The sequence below is a fragment of the Terrapene carolina genome, unplaced genomic scaffold, assembly GCF_002925995.2.
Source record: "Terrapene carolina triunguis isolate 2854851 unplaced genomic scaffold, T_m_triunguis-2.0 Scaffold34029, whole genome shotgun sequence".
Taxonomy (NCBI): domain Eukaryota; kingdom Metazoa; phylum Chordata; order Testudines; family Emydidae; genus Terrapene; species Terrapene triunguis.
Genome location: NW_020698380.1, coordinates 68,150 through 87,895, shown reverse-complemented (window position 1 = coordinate 87,895; position 19,746 = coordinate 68,150). Strand labels below are relative to the sequence as shown.

General features: G+C 38.6%; 1 protein-coding gene across 4 annotated transcripts in view; it reads right to left on the bottom strand.

Annotated features, from left to right (window-relative positions):
- Positions 1–19,746, bottom strand: part of LOC112102149 (dnaJ homolog subfamily C member 13) — a 101,990-nt gene that overhangs the window by 41,125 nt on the left and 41,119 nt on the right. For 3 of the 4 annotated variants that reach the window (XR_003899994.1, XM_024193258.3, XM_024193261.1), the window contains exons 17-32: positions 18,604–18,725; positions 17,636–17,711; positions 15,408–15,503; positions 15,052–15,195; positions 13,255–13,269; positions 12,399–12,481; positions 11,277–11,430; positions 8,548–8,651; positions 8,299–8,458; positions 6,673–6,735; positions 6,105–6,206; positions 5,578–5,682; positions 3,413–3,615; positions 2,170–2,254; positions 1,762–1,916; positions 811–856 (exon numbers count right to left, since the gene is read on the bottom strand). Coding sequence is in view for 3 of the 4 variants with exons in the window: in XM_024193258.3 (XP_024049026.1) it covers positions 811–856; positions 1,762–1,916; positions 2,170–2,254; positions 3,413–3,615; positions 5,578–5,682; positions 6,105–6,206; positions 6,673–6,735; positions 8,299–8,458; positions 8,548–8,651; positions 11,277–11,430; positions 12,399–12,481; positions 13,255–13,269; positions 15,052–15,195; positions 15,408–15,503; positions 17,636–17,711; positions 18,604–18,725 (1,713 nt within the window). In the remaining variant the exon portion in view is untranslated. The remainder of the gene's footprint in view (positions 1–810; positions 857–1,761; positions 1,917–2,169; positions 2,255–3,412; positions 3,616–5,577; positions 5,683–6,104; positions 6,207–6,672; positions 6,736–8,298; positions 8,459–8,547; positions 8,652–11,276; positions 11,431–12,398; positions 12,482–13,254; positions 13,270–15,051; positions 15,196–15,407; positions 15,504–17,635; positions 17,712–18,603; positions 18,726–19,746) is intronic. The other variant, XM_024193259.3, reaches the window with a different exon arrangement.

Genomic DNA, 19,746 nt, shown 5'->3' with positions numbered 1-19,746 from the left:
CCCTGAGCTCCCTGTTGCACCCCTCCTGCACCTCAACTCCCTGCCCTAACCCCCCTGCCTGCACCTCACACCCCAATCCCAAGCTCCCTCCTGCACCCCGCCCCCCACTCCTTGCCATGAGCCCCCTGCACCCCAACTCCCTGCCCTAAGCCCCCTGCCTGCACCTTGCACCCCAACCCCGTCCTGAGCCCCCTGCTGCACCCTGCACCCCCAGTCACTCCAACTCCCTGCCCACACCTTGCACCCCTCCTGTATCCCAACCCCCTGCCCTGAGCCCCCTGCTGCACCCTGCACCCCAACCCCCTGCCCTGAGCCCCCTCCTGCACTCCAATCCCCTGCCCTGAGCCCCTTCCTGCACACCGCCCCCCCTCCCACTCCCCCACTCCCTCCCACCCCCCAACCTTTATGATGTTCACCTTTAAAAATAAATAAATAAATAAAATTCCCTGGGTGCACACCCTAATGAAATGTGCTGCGCACGCCTATGATTACTGCCAATGCCCGACAGTCACAAGCAACACAGCCAAGAGAATTAGGTAGTTGTCTGCTCAAGCTGAGTTTTTTTTTTTTTGTTTTTGTTTTTTTAAAATAAAAGAGGACTTTAAACATGAATACAAGGAGGGAAAAGAATGTTTATCTTTAACAAAATAGAAAGCGAGAGTGTCCCTTTATGATGAGGATGTAAGCACAAGGTAGAAAGATTGAAAACTGAAGGAGTATACTACAGAAAACATTTAATATAGAATTCACTAGTTAACTTAGCTTACGAGAGCAAAAATAAATGTTTTTATACTAGTAATTTTTACTCACCTCTTCAGACTTGAAAGCTTGTTTTGTATGAGTGTACTTCAAAAACCTAGGAGAAAAGGAATGTTTTTCAGTTCAGTGGTATTCTCAATGCGGCTCTGCAGAAAAGAGAGCAGTATAGATGCTGATTCAAAAATGCATTTGCTTTTTCATTTTAGTCCCATCTTCACATCAAATGTATAGCTTAACCCTAGATTTTTTGCCTCCTCATAAGCTTTATGGAAAGCTTTGAATTTTTTACTGTTTAGATATCAAGATATCAGTGACACATATTTACAACAGAGAACTTACTTCTGATATTCTGTTGTACAAGAGGATGTATACTTTGAATTCTTAATGTATGGGAAGAAGAATTCAATACATGCAGCAAAATTGCTTTAAAACTCAAATTCATGAGCTTAATAGAAAGCCATTTACATACGCTTGAAGATACAAGTCTGATAAACGTGAATGTTTACATTAAGTGTTTTAGGCATTGATCCTGCAAGGAGTTTTATGGACCCTTATATGAATCTCATTGTTGAACCCCAACTATTATAAAAATAAAAGCTCAAATAGCACACATCAAAAGCCTACAATATTTCTTCTAATTCTGGTATTATGTACTCATGTACTTGCTCTCATGGCTTTAAGTCAATGGAAGCCTTGACCAGATGCATGATTTTAGCTGTACAGCTGGGCACGCTATAGGCACACACTCCCCCAAACTCCCAAACACTACTTCAGTTCAACAAAACTGTAAGTGTATGCACATTACCAAAGTGGACATGTAAAGTTTTGTATAGCTTAATCACTTGTACAGAATCAAACAAGCAAGCCACTATAAAAACCTTGCTGTTCACTGCTTAATAGAAGTAACAAGTTCCCCTATCTAGTTAGGAGTATTAATATGCAGAGGCAGTTCCAAGCATAAATACCTAAAATTGTTATTTTCACCTTTCCTCTTGTCCTTACCTTGCAACAGGAAGTACATTGGAACCTGTGTACATCATGATAAAGAAGAATACTCCGCTTAGATAAAAACGAGATAATTGTGGGTTATCTTGCATGATGTGGAACAGCAATATGGCAACTTTCTCAACAAGGATAGGGTCAAACGTCAATAGCAGCTGAAATGAAGACAAACAGCATTTACATGGAGCATCTACAAATTTTAGATGAGCAGTAGCCATAAAACAAACTAACTTTAACCATCAAATCAAAATTGAATGATTAAAACCAAAAAAATGTTAGTGCAATATACCAGAAAGAATAAAGATGCACAACAGCCCAGAACACAATGACTTAAATTATATTAAGTTAGCTGGAATCATTTCTGGATATTTACACATTTCTCAAGAACAGACAAAACAAGCAACTTACCTGAGTAATATGGGGAAGGCAAGTACTGTCTGAAAGCAGCCTCTTTACTCTGGGCAAAGGTCTTATAATGGCATTATCTGGATCCCTAAAAATATGTATTTTCCCAATCAATATTTTTAGTGTATAATACATAAATATAAATACAGTATTTGTGCTTTTATTTTAAATGTTTAACTGATTTCTCAGGCAGATTTTAGATTTTGATCCAATGGACTGGGTTGATATCAAGATCCTGAATATACATTCCAACAAGTTTTACTACCCTCATTTCTTAAATATTCATCAAACTTTCACCTGGTCTTAGCTTTGATATTGAGTATATCAGCGAGGTTTAGTAAAATTCACATTAAGTATTCACTCATGGAAAGAGAGATATTAACTATCTGTTTAAGAAGAGTTATAAAAAGTTTGATTATATTTCTAATGCTATCAAAGTAACCTCAGACATTCACTTCTGTTATATTTTTAAGACAATGTTAAATTATTGTAATTTCAGTTTGAGAAGGAGCAGTCAATGCAGCAGTGACCATGAAGTTTTATGGCACTTCTATTAAATGGATTTATCTTTGTCCCATCATAAAACTGCATTAGTTCATCTCTGCTTTCGTGGTAGAAAGATTAAAACTTCCATGCTCACTAACCAAATGAAATTCGCTACGAGATGGTAGATGGGCAAAAGACCTGTCTGGCTTCAAGATTAGGCTAGATAAGTTTATGGAGGGAATGGTTTGAGGGGATAACGTGATTTTAGTCAATTAGGCAATAACGTGCCATCGCTGGTAAAATGAGGATCCGGCTGGAGAATCTTGCCTATATGCTCGGGGTTCTACTGATCGCCATATTTGGGGTCGGGAAGGAATTTTCCTCCAGAGTAGATTGGCAGAGGCCCTGGAGGTTTTTCGCCTTCCTCCGCAGCATGGGGCAGGGGTTGCAAGCTGGAGGATTCTCTGAGACTTCCAGTCTTTAAATCACGATCTGGAGACTTCAACAGCTGAGTTAAGGGAAAGTGGGTGGGTCAGCTTATGTGGCCTGCATCATGCGGGAGGTCAGACTAGATGACCATAATGGTCCCTTCTGACCTTAAGGTCTATGAGTCTATGAGATGCAGGTTCTGTTTAAAGAGTTTCTCCCATTTAACCCAGGAAGTAGATCAATAAAACTGGAATAGCAATTATGCACATTTGCTACCTCCATGGAAAGTTACAGCCATTTTCTCCTCTTGGAACTAAAAAGACTCATTTACCTGCTGGGAAAATAGCCACACATTGTGATCAACATATTGAGGATAAGTGTGGCAAGGTCAGTCTCATTCAGCACAGCCTGTCCATTGGCTAGCAAGCACCATTTAAGCTGAGGGATAAACTGCAATGGTCTCCAGCCATCCATACCCTGAGCCCAGCAACGTGTTTTTGCAGTCAGCTTTCCCTTGGTCCATAATTCCTGCATCTTTTTTAAAATCAAAAGGTACACGTTAGATGCTTCACACTATGAGCAGTAAGGTTTTCTGGTATTTTTCATTACTTGTCTTGGTAGCTCATAATGCATATAAAATCAGATGCCCTCCAAGTATGAAAAAGATTTTTTTCTATGAAAAACCAATACAGCCTAAATATTCCTGTTCCCTTTAGGAGCTCTAAAAATCTATCCTTTGTATGACAGGAAAAAAGGGCCAGAAAAGCAAAAGAAAACCAACTTGGAAGACATTTTCAACTGATTTTTTTTTTTTTTTTTTTTTTAAAGTCAAGTCATTATAGTAAATTGGATTATTGATCTCATTTGGAGACTACACAGAATTAGAACTCAAAGCTTTGATTCTTGCACTCTTAAAAATACTAATTTTTTTATACCATTTGGTAGTTTGTGTTGGGAAGATAAAATGCACGAACACCATTTCCAAAATGATCAGATCACGGATTTCCTTTGAGAATTTAATCTTTCCTTAGCACAACAAAATTAGAAGTTTATGAATCAAAACTACATTAAATGTGCCATACCCACATTTTTCAGAGATTAGTACCCAATAAGCTTAATGTACACCTCAGAACAATACTAAATATATATTGGATGCGGATTAAGTGTAAGACAATTCATTATAACAGTAATTTGGTACGCCAGTGCACATCTTTACATTTTAAAACCATTTTCATGTTAAATAAGATTTATTTTTTATGATGGCGCTCCTACTGGCTCAGAGAGCAGTAAACTAGAAGACTAATTCATTCCACCATACGGCAGGTACAAGCAGTAGCTTGTGGAACTCCACCATGCTGTTAGAATGCCAGTTACAGTCAGAGAGGTGGTGACAGTATCACTCCCCTTTATTACCTAGGACTCCATGAATTCTCAAACTTGGGTGGGGGAGGATTATCTAGCTGTACCCAATGTCTGATAAGTTATGCTAACCAACCTGCACTTATTGGAGCAGTGTAGACTCTTTCCTCTTATATTCTGCTCTTTTATAAAGACAATATCCTGGCCTCTTGAAAAAGGAACACTGATTCCAAAGTAATGCACATTGGAAATCCCAACTAGACATACAAACTGATGGGGTCTAAATTAGCTGTCACCACTCAAGAGAGAGATCTTGGGGTCATTGTGGATAGTTCTCTGAAAACATCTGCTCAATGTGCAGCTGCAGCTATCAAAAAAAAAAAAAAACAAACAAAAAAACAAAAAAAAAAAAAAAAAAAAACCACCACACCTTACAATGTTAGGGATCATTAGGAAAGTGATAGATAATATCATAATGCCACTACATATATCTCCATGGTATGCCCAGGCCCCATCTCAAAAAAGATACATTAGAATTGGAAGAAGTACAGAGGGCAACAAAAATTACTAAGGGTATGGAACAGCATCCGTATGAGGAGCCATTAAGATGACTTGGATTGATCATTTTAGAAGAGAGACTACCGGGTGTGTGAGAGATAGGTCTATCAAAATCAGGAACGGTGTGGAGGAACTGAATAAGGAAATGTTATTTACCCCTTCATATAAACACAAGAACCAGGGATTACCCAATGAAATTAATAGGCAACAGGTTTAAAACAAACATAAGGAAATACTTCTTCACACAATGCACAGTCAACCTGTGGAATTCATTGCCAGGGACGTTGTGAAGTCCGAAAGTACAACAGGGATCAAAAAAGAACTAGATAAGTTCATGAAGGATAGGTCCATCAATGGCTATTCCAAGATGGTCAGGGACACAACCCCATGTTCTGGGTGTCCCTAAGCCTCTGCCTGACAGAAGCTGGAACTGGATGACAGGTGATGGATCACTCAGTTACCCTGTTCTGTTCATTCCTGCACTGGCCACTGCTGGAAGACAGGATATTGGGTCAGACTAGCCCAGTATGGCCGTTAAGTTTAATTATTTTATGAATCAGCAACGAAAGAGTACGATACCTCTGTAAAGCTGTAAGGACCGCTTCTCTCTTTATCTGCATTGCCAAAGTACCACTCTTTCTCACTTTCTCTCTTCATATCAGGTGCTGCTTCAATCACATTGCTCTAAAAGAGAAAATATTTATATTTAAATGATGTAACCAACTTAATGCAAGATCCAGTCTTAATCCCATATGACTTTAGCAATTTGGAAGCTAGCTAGTTTATGGAGGGGATTTTACAAGGCTGTGTTTTTGCCTGATGTGCATTAGGAGGGGGTATGAGAGTTGGGTGGTGCTAAAGAAGGCTTAGACTGTAAAGGCTTATGTGCAGGGAAACAAGGACAAAGTTATGGTTGGTAGAGAAACTTCAGCCTGTTTCCTTACTTTTGTGAGTTTTTCAATATTGTTATAAGTGAAAGATATCAGCTTTAAAAGACTGAATTTCATAAAATCCTAGTTTCTGACCAAGCACTCTTTAAAAACAGTGTCCCATTTTAAAAATTCCCTTAAAAAGGCATAGTGTGAATAAACCAAAAGACCTCATACTTGCAATGGTACTGTAGCCCTGCTTGTGTGGAGATGTGCCATGGTAAGCAGATCCACAAGGATTCTAATGCCATTTGAATCCATGAGGTCCTTAACATTTTTCTGTAAACAAGAGAGAAAACCTTCACATGAAATAAATGTGAGCATTATATAAGTGTGTTATGGGTAAGTAAAAAGCACTGTAAGAGCCATCTATGTATAGTATTTTAATGGGATTCAAAAGTGAGATTTCAACTCTCCTCCTCACACTCAACCATATTCTTTAGAAATCTAGCACAGAACATTTATACTTCCTTATCCCCTCATTACCCATTCAAAAAACCCTAAATCATGCCTATAGATATAGCATCTGTGCCAGAAAGGGAGAGAGAGAGTTGTACCCTTAACATTTGAATCTAATAAGAGATCTTTCTTTCCATTAAGTAAACACAAGATTAGAGATTCAGTTACAGTTTTTAAAATCAACTCAAAGCATTAGTTTCAAACTGGAGAACATTTTAACAGTTTAAGAAATGTATCCATGCTTCATGAATTTTCTTTTAAGTACTGGAAGAATAAAATCTCCTACCTTATTTAGAATGAGCTTGTTAAGGAATAGTATCAATCTGTCCCGCTCAAGTCTATCAGTGCACTTTTGGGGTTTAAAGAAAAGAAAAAAAAGGAAGAACAAGTCAAACATCTCCAACAGGAAATACAAATTAATCAAGCCTCAAAAAGTTAGCATGTTGCATTAACCATAGAGTAAAATCCAATTCTCAAATATCTTGTGACAAACATAAAAACTGTGCAAAAACAGATACGGTTACTTATAACAGTAAGATTTCAGAAAAACGTATGTATAAAATGGTATTGGAAAACATGTTACAAAATTCTCAAATATTTTCACAAATATCTTGCAAGTCACTATAAAACAGTCTCACTAATTTTGGTAGTATTATTGGATTTGTTTTCATACTAAAAACAGCTCTTGAATAAATTTCTACAGTTTACTCTGAAGTCTGTTTGTGCAAAGTAATTTCAAGCATGCAACTTTCTTCTGAACCACACCTAATCCACGTTAATTGTTCATGTTATGAAAAAGGTAAAAATACCACTGCCAAATAGTCATGCTATAGAATTCACTGTGAAATGGCGTTTTAAAGGTTAACTGATTTTTAATATTACCTTATAGCCTATTGCTGATTTGGTATTAAAGCATATATGAGTTTATAATTTAAATTCACTTAAATGAAAGATGAGCTCCCATTTAAGGCTTGAGTTAACGTTTCTTCAGAAAGAACTGCCAGACTACTAAGACAAGAGCATTGTAAAAAAAAGCAGCTCTCTAAAGCTTAAAATGTTAATTTCAGTTGCTACTAGAGAAGTGCAACCATGAACTACCCTGCTGATAGGCCAAACCTCTTCAAATTCACCTTCAAAGATTAAACAGGCATAAGAATTAGAACCTATTAACTCAACTGTACTTAAACATGGTTTGTGTCTGCCTTTACCATTAAAGGGTTTCCAAGTTTTATGGTTACAAACAATTCCAACCCATCATAGATTCATAGATTCTAGGACTGGAAGGGACCTCGAGAGGTCATCGAGTCCAGTCCCCTGCCCGCATGGCAGGACCAAATACTGTCTAGACAATCCCTGATAGACATTTATCTAACCTACTCTTAAATATCTCCAGAGATGGAGATTCCACAACCTCCCTAGGCAATCATCCTTAAGTATACCAGTACACCCACAGTTTTGGAGAAAACACCCTGCCTAAAAGACCACTGCCAATGCACTTTGAACCAGCCATTCTGAAGGTAAAGCGTCTCCCTTAGTGGAAGACTACTCTCCACAGGGGAGCAAAAATTCCAAGTTTGCTGTTAAACCAATGTGCTTCAGGAATAAGCAGAAGACTAAAATACTGCATTCAATGCAGTGTATATTGTTTTCATTTATATTTTACTCTTAAGGCACAGCTTCTATTGGCCTCATTTCATTCTTGCATATTAAAGTAACATGACTAAAAATGCCACCATCATAGACTTCCATCAGCAGAATGTATCAATTAAGACTGAGTTAGAAACAGGGCTGGCTCCAGCATTTTTGCTGCCCCAAGCGGGGGGGGACGGGGGAGGGACGGGGACGACACACACGCAAGAGCCACGATCGTCACTCTACCGCCGCTGCTTCATTCTTCGGTGACAAAACTCACCCTTTCCAACATCCCAACAATATATTTAGTGTCACCAAATTGTCCTATTTCTTCATGACATCTTCCATAAACAATGGCCAGTGCTTGTAGACATAAACATTTCATGTTCACTTTAGGAGTGAGCAAAAACCGGTGATAAAGTTCATTGAAAAATTCATACCTGCAAAAACAGAAGAAAGTTCACAGTGGAGAAAACATGCATTAAACCTCAGAAAAAAAATAAGGAAGACAAGCTGAACTGTAGCTTACGATTTTTTGATTGCTCCACTCTCTTCAGTTTCATCTTCCTCCAACAATAATCTCAGGTAATAATCCCCTATTTTTATTTCCTCTGAAAGGCACTCATACTTAACCTATAAATGAAACATACGTATACAAACCAGGTGTTATTTCAGATTATACACTTAAAATTGAGTTTTTAGCAAGCTGCCACATGCAATCTATATTTCACTTGATTTCATGGCTTAACAACGTGCTCAGTAAAGATTTTTTCCCCCCCTTTTCTTTTTGGAGGAGACTCTCTCCTGCAATAAGCAGTAAGGTTTAATAAGCAACATTAATGAAATATGATTTGTATTAATTGCTATTCTAAATGACAGTTCAGTTTTCATTTTACTAACCTAGACATTTAAGGCTGAAAAAATTACTTCTTTACACATGGATGAAGACTAGAAACTGACATTCTAAAGAACAGTTGATATCCAACTTGTTCCCAGACAGCCACAATACTCTAAGTGGCACAAAGCCTCTGGAAATCCATAGGGAATTCTAATACACTATGTATTTTAAAACAAAGCGTTTACCTAAAACTGAAGCATTATACAACACACCTTTTAAGCCATAGTTTAAACAATCTAGCATAGGGATCTCACCAATAATGGATACAATACAGCATTGTAACAGCTAACATTTAAAAGTCAAATAGGTGTTGCAAAGCCTAGAGGCAACAGTTCAATAGCAGGCGTACAAATAAAATCACATAATTACATGAGTTAATGGGGTTCCAAGATGAAGTTAACTCTGTACCCTTCACCCATCCTCAATTAAAAACCACTAATATAAGAATGCTTGCATGTAAAGATACCTGCAAGAATACAAAAGTAAATTAAAATGTTTTAAGTGTGGAATTACACACCAACATCTGTTTCTTGCAGGTTATTAGGAGTTCACTGACAGAATGCCAACAGCCCTCAAACCAGACTTGGACCAATCTGAAGCGTAGTACGTTGCCTCTGTTTAGTCACATTGTGCCTGTAGATTTCCTCATGTGACATATACTGCGGTGATACATTCAGGTTTTGTAGATTTGGGAGGGGAATCTCAGAATATAGGCTTTTTCTAAAGCTATATATGTATGTTACAAGTTTTCTGTAAGCTTTTCATATGTGACCAAAATACCAATCGGTGAACAACTGCAGAAAGTGTTTATAATGTACTGTCCAGAGTTTGAGGTTGTTTCATTGCATTTATTGGAGACTAACGTAAAAGTTGGATTTAGTTACTTCTAGTGGACTCTTCCTACTGAATAGATGGTGGTTTGCCCTCTTCAATAGCACTCAAGTTCTGCTTCCTATACACCTCTACCCTGATACAACGCGACCCGATATAACACGAATTCTGATACAACACAGTAAAGTAGTGCTCCAGGGGGGCAGGGCTGTGCACTCCGGCAGATCAAAGCAAGTTCAATATAACGCGGTTTCACCTATAATGCGGTAAGTTTTTTTGGCTCTCGAGGACAGTGTTATATCGAGGCAGAGGTGTATTTGTTTTCTATTCAATCCATTCTGTTGTGGAGACAATGTCAAAATTGGAAATATACCATCTGCTATCTGAAGGCTTTATTATTGAATGATTTAAAACCCCAAAAACAAAACAAAACCCACACCACACCTGAAATCTGAAATAGATCTAGGCAAGTCAGTTTATTCTGTTCCCACCTAGTTATGGCCTCTTGGCTTACGCGACACCTTAGAGAAATACTACCTATTTCCAAAATAAGTTAATTCCATATATCAAAACTATTTTACCCTGGGGGTGTCACAGGTTATTGTTTCAATTACATGTTTTGAAAGGCTTATTCTTCCCAGAAGCATCAATGTTCTGCATGTGATTTGATATCCAATCTATTTAGGACTTTAGATGGGCTGCCAAATATTTAGTAAGCTTTCTGAAAGCCAGCCCCTCCAAGTGTTTTGGTACCATACTGATTTTTGCACTTGTTAACTATTATTCACTTTTAAATTGAACATGGGAATGTACAATAAATTATCAGGACAAGTATGTTGATACATACTGTAAAAAGAAAGAGGACTACTGCATGGACCTTACATTTTAATGGCTCTCAGTGTTAACCTTGCTAGAATTAATGCTTGAAATGAACATAACCGTTGTTCTATTGGGAATTTATACATAGGTGCTTTCTTCCAGTGTGTCAGAAGCCCTCTGTGTGTTATGTTTATGGGACTTTGGCCCAGATTCCCAACTTTGGTTGTCATAATGACAACTTCTCTAGGATTAATTCATCTTTGAATCCATGTGTTGAAGTACTGCAGACAAGTATATTTATGTGTATATTTTGCCATATCTAAAAATCTCTGCCACTTTCACTGTTAAGACAAATGGCTATTTATATAGTTTGTGTTTTTAGCGAATATATTTAGAATCCCTCTTGGCTGATCAGAGATTTGTCTTGCCTGTACAAGGCCATTTAATCTGGGTGTATGAGGTAGTTTGTAGTGATTTCTTTGAAAAAGGACTATGCATCCTGCCGGCAGAGGACTAGTCTGCATGGCCTGCATACAGTCAAATTGCCTGCTTTCTCCTTCATAGCTTTGAGTTTATATACTCTGCCCAATCATTTACTGACAAAGGTTGTATACAACACTCATTTAGAATGTTACAGAAAAAAGCTGATGCGTAAGGACACTAGGACTACAATATTAGTGACTTAAGTAAAACGTATTAGAAAAGTTTACCTCAAACTCATGATGATTCCATGAGATAACATTAGCACTGCCAAGTTCTCTGTCAATATTGAATGCCCGCATTTCGGATTCAAGGGTATCTCTCAACTCTTCCCGTGTTTTGAAGTTCCAAATCAAATTTGACCTAGCATGATCTTGAAGAAATCTAGGAGAAAGCATGGCTAGTAAAGTCTTCTATTCTTTTAATGTTGATAAAGATAGTTTAAAATGCATATAACCTGCCATGCACATCAGAGCATACTGTACTTCAATGAATTAGTACAGAAGGGAATATGCTTTGCCATTTTATTCTTGATTTGTTCAATACAAAGTCTCACTTGTGTTTAAATCATTTTGATATTACAGTAGTGACTTGCTCAATATGCCTACTTTGTTATTAGTCTAAGGATCTGTCTACACACAGCAAAGAAAAACCTGCAGCTGGACCGTGCCAGCTGACTCAGGCTGTGGGGCTGATTCATTGCTGGGTAGACTTCCAGGCTTGGGATAGAGCCTGAGCTCTGGAATCCTCCCACCCTGCAGGGACCAGCCATGGTTTTTTCTCTGCTGTGTAGCCATATCTTTAGTGTCTATGAGCATCAGACAAGACATCCACTCTACCTTAAAATAAAGCCAGAAGCCACTTTATCAACAAAAATAAGGTTCTTGAAATAGCAATACCCTACTTTTCAAAAGGATTAACCCTATTAGTTCTCTGAAATGCAACCTACCTCCTGGGACTTGGTTGTACAACTGACAGCATAAATGGTAAAAGGGAAACAGGCTACAGTTGTGTCTTACAAAAAATTCAATACAGCCTTGTTAAATGTATCTGAGTATGCAAGGTCAAAAGCAAGAGAATGAGGTTAGGGCTAGCCATGTGCATTCCAAAAACAGACTAAAGAATTTATCTAGAGCATTTGAGTATTTTTTGCTCTATACATTATATTTGTTAAAGTTCATGTCAAATATTTCAGGTTGTACTGTTTAAACTCTATCTTTATAGCTGTAGCTTTGAGTTAGGGCTTCTGTATCTGTCAAGTGAACAGCCGTGATTTATCAACCAAAACAGATGAATTAAAGTTAACACATGGCTATTTTAAAAAGCATAGTACATTTATTCTAGATATTTACCTGTAATAGAAGAGATCCCAGTTTGCTTCTATTTTTATTCTTTGCCTTCGTTTCCTTAGTATTACTGGCTTTTGATTAATGTTCTGCAAATAGAAAAAGATGCCAAATTTAGGACTAGGACAATTAGCAATAGCAGATACCTGAATAAATTTCACTTCAGCGCATGTTCTTATAAAAGTGGGTTTCTAGTGTTATTTTAAATATGAAAATTAAGCTTCGTTTTCACTGGCTGTTCCTGAGAGATCTCTGCTTTCCAAGAGAACACTTATTACTAGTGATGCAGTTTTCTAATCAGTGATTTCAAAGGCAGTGACAATAGAACAACACAACTGAAATCTTTAGCTAGTGACTTGCACCATATTAATACTAAATTACCAACAAAAGGTCATCAAATCATGCCAGAGAAACTTGCAGCCATGTACTTTTATCATACACAGTTACCCCTAATCTTGTATAAAAAACCCAAATCCCATCACCATATGCACACTAAAATAGAGAATAAGCAAAAACTGCTGGGTAATCCTGTATTTAAATATACTGTATTACATGCATACATTAACCATGCAGGAAAAAACTCTTTTCCACCAAGTCAAAGAGTGACTGGGGAGCAGAACCAGACCCATCTTTCAGGAGACAACACCCACAGTAAGACTGGCAGCCAAAGCTGGAGAACACAAAAGGCTACTTTGTTGTTCAGAAGTAAAGGATCTATGAGCAGCACAAAGTCACAGACCCAACTTGGAAATTGAAAGATTGTTTGATCAACAGCACATCTAAAATGCACTGCTAGACAAGACACCACATGCCAGGCAGAGTTTAATGAAACATAAGCCATGAAAGTAGTACACAAACTCACCATATTGTTTCTGTCCTGATTGTGATTGGAAAGTAGAAAGAAAAAAGGAATATTTAAACAAAGTAAGATACAGCCACTAAAAATATTTTATATGGTAACATGGAGTTATAAAATGTTACCACAACAAATACTTCCAATGTAATTTGATTGATAAGAATCACAATCTCCTTTTATTAATTTGATCATCAAAAGTGAAGACAGCTCAGAATTTTGTTTTGCAGAGCCATGTCTATTGCCTATTGTGCATTAATGGTTTATCCTTCCCAAGTAAATAGGACACCAAGGAAAACGTGTAAGTGTTCATACTTGGAGAGTTTATAATATGCAGCTCATGGAAATATTTTTACTGAGAAATTCAGCTAAAATAAAGAACAGCCATACATCTCTGATTTATTTTGGACTGAATTTTCACTCTATCCCATGAAGAACGTTTGGCCTATTTCTCGGTGTAAAATTTGTTAAAGTAAAATAAGAGTAAACCTGCCTCAGGACCCACATAATTTCTTACTTTCCTAAGTTGTGTCATTTGTGTTTTACTTTAAGACTTTATTTAGATCAGAAATCAGGAGAAAGTGTTGAAAATCACATATAATATTTTGCATTTCCCCTACTTTTCCATCTTTCCTATGTATGGGCAGCAAACTGAAAGTGACAAACTTCTAAATGAAGAACTGAAACTTCAGAGATCGGGCAATTTACGTTTCACTTAGAGGAAGCTAATTGACTAGAATGCCAAGCTTAGTATTGAGAAAACCAAAAGAGTCAGCAAGAAAGGACTAGGGACAAAAAAGTTGGAATTATAAGAGCAAGAAAACAGGGTAAGTCAAATCAGCTGACCTTTATAATCACAAAAGAACTACCATACAGAAGGGATAGGGGAGAGGAGGAATGATAGAGCATAAAATAAATGCAAAGAAAAGTCAGGAAGGAGTCTCACGGCACCCTCCAGTTTCCTCAACAAGAAAAATAGAGTGGCCTCTTGGATATTCAGAGAATATAGCTGCTGAGCACACAGACCTACACCATCTTAAAATAATTTAAGTACTGAGGAGGAGGCACAGACTGAACAACAAGAGCCAGGTGACCTTAAGGTAAAAAGCTGCCATTACTATCAAGAAATTCCAATATCGAAAGTTTAAGTCTCTTCATTCAAGGCAATGTTCTATTCTTCCAAACAGATATAAAGTCGGATGAAGTACAGTGATACTAATGAATAAATATATCAAATGAATGTACACCTCAAATACACATTGAAAATCCTTGAATATTTTCCTACCACATTATTGTTTAAAAGACTGTTTCTGCAGCAGCCTCTTAAGGATTTCTGCTGCTCTAACTTCTGTAAGATGCTCATAACCAGAAGGGTGCAAAAGAATCCAGTTGCAGTCTAGTTTCCTAGGTAATTAGTTTAAGCAAAAAAGAGGTGGTTATGCAAGTTGGAAATGTGTGCATGACAAATTACATGTCTGCAAGTTACTAATATGCCCCTCTCCCACCTCAACTGATTCACTACAATCACTCACATTTTTAGCTAAAAATGAAAAAGGGGAAGAGGCAAAAATTTGTAAACCTGGAAACAAAGAACTAATGTTTTGTAACAGTATTTTAAATAGCAGATTCACAGTTAAAGCCAAGAATAAAGTATTTCCACCATAGTCCTTGAAATCAACCATGGCTAAAACCTACCAGTTATACTGCATTAGTCATGGAAAAAGCCCAGTGTTTACACAGCATGGTAACTAGTGACTTAAGAGAAATTTGAGATGAAAAAAGGCATAAACTTATCTGTGTTTTTACCTCTTTTTGAGCAATGCCCATTCTGTCCCTCCAGTGCATCAAAACCAGATCTACTTTCTCTTTGGCAAATTTTTCTACTTCTTTAGCAGCTTTTCCAGCCAGTCTCTGCCACTCTGGCACTTTACTAAGCTTGCCATATTGGTCCTGTGGAACAAAAGCCTATCAGTAACTTAACAGAAATTTATTCACAAGTGTATTTTGGAGACAATGAGCATCAACATTTTACAACAGTTTCTTCCCTCCCTCCCCCATTTAGATAGCAGGTACAGTACATGGAACAAGTTACACAGCTAAATAGAGAATTAGTCATTTTAAGCTCACCATTCTTTTTAGATAAACACAATTTTTCTACTTACAGCTGCAATTTTTAAATTATCCCTAATATGCATCCGGTCAGCATCCTTCTCAGGAACAGGATCAGCGCTGTCCAGGTATGCCAGCAAACCTGATGGCTAAAGCCACAAAATAAATAATTTGTATTCCATAACAGATCTCTGGATTCAAGAGTAAGTTATACCGGTGTAAGTAAGTAGTCTATCATATACAAAAACCCTACATTAAAAGAACGGAAATATTGCCACATACTTGTCAAACACTTGCAAGTTAGGAAATACTAGCATTAAGGTTGCACAGGCAATGTTAATCTGGCCCCCCTTGTGCATATACATTCAGATAGTACATCTCTACCCCGATATAACACGACCCCATATAACACAAATTCGTATATAATGTGGTAAAGCAGTGCTCCGGGGAAGCGGGGCTGCGCACTCTGCTGAATCAAAGCAAGTTCGATATAATGCAGTTTCACCTATAACGCGGTAAGATTTTTTGGCTCCCGAGGAAGCGTTATATTGGGGTAGAGGTGTATGTAATTAAAGACTATTTTCCCCCCCACAGGACCCTGCTTCACTCAGTACACAGGATGGACTGTACTCAAGAAGTTAATCAGGGTTGCATAGTGAACAGAATGTTGTATGTAGGACCACTGCCCCATTTGCTGAAAGCTGGAAGTTGTGTAGTGAATGAAGCAGGGGACTGCAGGAAGAGACAGGATGGTCTTATGTTTAATGCAGTTAATCTGGGGTACCTGGCATTCGCTTCTGTCTGAAGACAGGATATTGGGCTAGATGGATCTTTGGTCTGACCCAGTATGCCCATTCTGATGTAAAAGCCAATCTGGAGCACTGGATTCTCTCTCTATCCGTGCCACAGAGTTCCAACGAGATTTTTCCAGGGGTTTAACACAGCCAAATTTGCTGTCTCCATGAAAATTGGCACACGAGACATCCCTGATATCAGGGCAATCCCCATGCCCAATTTGAGCCCCTTCCCAGAAGTATGGAGATGCTAGAACTTGCCAGTGATGGTTGAAAGTATTTAACATAGTTCCCCCCCCACACATGTATTTCTTTGCCTTGTTTAACTGAATTTTGTTTTTGTTTTTGTTTTTTAAAAGAAAGTTCAGCCTGAAACAGAGACCCAGCATGGCAAATATCAGCCAGAATGGTTGAAGTTTAACAAAATTACAAGCAACTGAAAACTGAGTCCAATAATGGAAAGGGTAAGGCAACCTTAAACTATTTTATAGAAGTTCTTAGATACTACACCGCTAAGGGATGATACGTGCCTTCCAGCAGTTCTTTAAGCTATGGGTAACAGCATAGCTATAGGCATAGCTACTAGATCCACCTAGAATCCAAGATTTTGGCAAGTTTCCCTTGGACTAGGATACTAGCCAAATGAACAATGAGTGCATCACAACTTTCCCTCAACCCAAAAACCAAGCTCTTCAAATGTAAAGCAATGAAGTTAGCTGTTTGGCAATGCTTTCATCAAATCTTACTTAATCTTTTAAAAAGCATCACTTACTATATCTCCTGTGCCCTCGGTAGAGCTTGCCCCCTTACTGGCTTCACTCCACTCTCTTTCCTGTTCTAGTTCACGGTTTTTTCCCCCCAACTTGTTTTGCGTGCTTTTATTCTCTCCATCTACTTCTTATCTCTACTGTGTTCCATTTTCTATCTCAATCCCTTTTTAAAACAATAGTTTTATCTACAGAGAGTCTTCGCCCCATCCACACAGCTACAGTCTCATTTCTGCCTTCCACACTCTTTAGTTAAGATAGCTACAGTGACTCGGTTGCTCTGTTCTCTGATTTGTCCCCTTACCTCAAGAGAAGGAGCCAGCAGCTCCAGTTAGCTCATCTGCCAGTTCAAGTTACTTCTTCCCCCATGTGGCTGTGTTTCCCATTCCCCTACCCTGGCAAAATCTTTACTTGTGTATTAATGACAATAGGTGTTACAGGCTTTAAAATTGTATGTTCTATAAAGTTATACCATCCTTCCCACCCTCCAACCTAATCTCCTGCATTGCATGTCAAACTTAACATTGACACTAAACAAAAGGTGCCCATGTATTAAAAAACCCTAAGCTACTCAGGTATATTTAGTTGAAATTTTTTACAACTAAAAAAATACAAACATTTGAGGACATGTGAACTGACCAAAAAAAAAAAAAAAAAAAAAAAAAAAAAAAAAAAAAAAAAAAAAAAATTAGAAGTGGTGTTTAAAATGAGTACACTTACCAAAATACGTTTCAACAAGCTCATAGCAGTTGCATTTTCAGCTGTCCAAAGGCCCACTAAATGTCTACTTAGCTGTCTGAAAAATGAAGACATTGAGAAATTTTTACTGTTGTCTTGGCTAGAACAGTAGTTTTTTAATCATTACTGTGAATTCAGTAATGCCTTATAAAAGAGTTTTACATTGTCAGCACATCCAACGCTCAGATGCCCTTTGTTCAGAAGAGCAAGAATAAAAGAAGATAGGTTAATGTGAACTAGGTACCTTTTTGTACAGCGCTTGAGTATGCTGCTCTGCAACTTCCTCATGCAGACCCTGCTGGCGTGCTCTAAAAAGGTACGTTAATATGAACTAGGTACCTTTTAAAGCGTGCTAGCAGAGTCTACACGGCGCAGTTAAAGAGCAACACACTGGAAAGCTTTACAAATTACACCTCTCTGGTGCATTTTGCCAGTGCCATGTAGATAAGCCTAAAGTTATGCTTTGTGAAAATTATATACTTTTATCATTGTCTCAAACAGATCATGTATCTGAACAAATAGAGGAAGGCACTCCAAAAGCAGAGTACTAGGGAAATATTAGCCTTCCTCCATACATTCCCATAAGAAAGTTTAAGTATCTAGCTTGCATAGTAAGCAAAGAAATGTATGCCATCTTGATTAAAGCCGCATTAAAACTGGACTGTATGAGGAACTCAAGAGAAGTGAGTTGTGAAATCTTGTTTACGAAATTGTACTGTCACACTTAAAGTGCTACTAGGCAAAGCAGTTAAAATGCAAAGAAAATGTCTAAAACTACACCCAGTCATAATAGAGTACTTCACTTGTAGCATTTAAATATGAAAATTAAGCTTAAAATGAAGAATGAGTCTTCTAAAACAAGAATGGAAGCTTCCCATGTTCCAGCTTTCCCATATATGAATAATGCAAATATTAATCATCCTATTAATATCAAATAAAACTTGACACACCTATTTGTAAGCATCCTTTGATCTGCACTTATTGTAAACATAGCGGTACGTAAATGACGAGGTAAGGCACCTTCACTGAGGGCAAGATCTTGCATTTTGGTAGCAATCTCTTTATCTCCTTCCTTTGGAAACAGGACAAGATGATTACTATGGAGAGAATCTTAATTGAGCTGTTCTATCTTTAGTTTACAATATTCATTACAAACTATTTTGACTATTTGACTAGTTTAGGTATATGCATTTTGGGTAATTCTGAATGGTTAATTTTGCACTTCTATTCAGGGCACTTCCTATGTAGCTTTAAAAAATAAATTCTCAGCAGCAGCAGGGATCAGTGGCTCTAACTGAAGTGAAGTCACAAGAACAGAAGCTTTCCAATTTGCTTTAAGACATTAGTTTAAATAGCCATTACAACCTAAAAAAAAAATAGCATGTTTATAGTAACACCAAATTTGCTCATTTTAGAATTAGTGATGTTTTGCTCCCCAGCAACCAGCCCCACAAATTCAACCTGGGATCTGAAAGACAAGCTGGATTCTTTTATTTGTGTACTACCATCAGTTAGAGAGTCTGCAACTTGAACTTAGGCCTGGTCTACACTAGGCGTTTATGTCGAATTTAGCGCAGTTAAATCGAAGTAACCCTGCACCCGTCCACACCACGAGGCAATTTAGTTCGACATAGAGGGCTCTTAAATTCGACTTCTGTACTCCTCCCCAACGAGGGGAGTAGCGCTAAATTCGACATGGGCATATCGAATTAGGCTGCCCCACCGCCGGATCGGCCGCTGCCCTGGGGGCGCCTCGGCTGCTCCTGGCCAGCGCTGCTCCAGGGCCAGGCTCGAGGTAAGAGCTCGCTCCGCGCCCGGCCCCTCAACTTCTCCGGGGAGCCCCGCTGCCCGCCTGGGGCTCGCCCGGGTCCCCCGCAGCCCGGGCAGCCGGTCCCAGCCCCGGCTCTGCTGCCGCGCCCGCCGCTGGGCTCGGGGCTCCGCACGGCGCCGGCTCCTCAACTTCTCCGGGGAGCCCCGCTGCCCGCCTGGGGCTCGCCCGGGTCCCCCGCAGCCCGGGCAGCCGGTCCCAGCCCCGGCTGTGCTGCCGCGGCCGCCGCTGGGCTCGGGGCTCCGCACGGCGGGCGCGGCAGCAG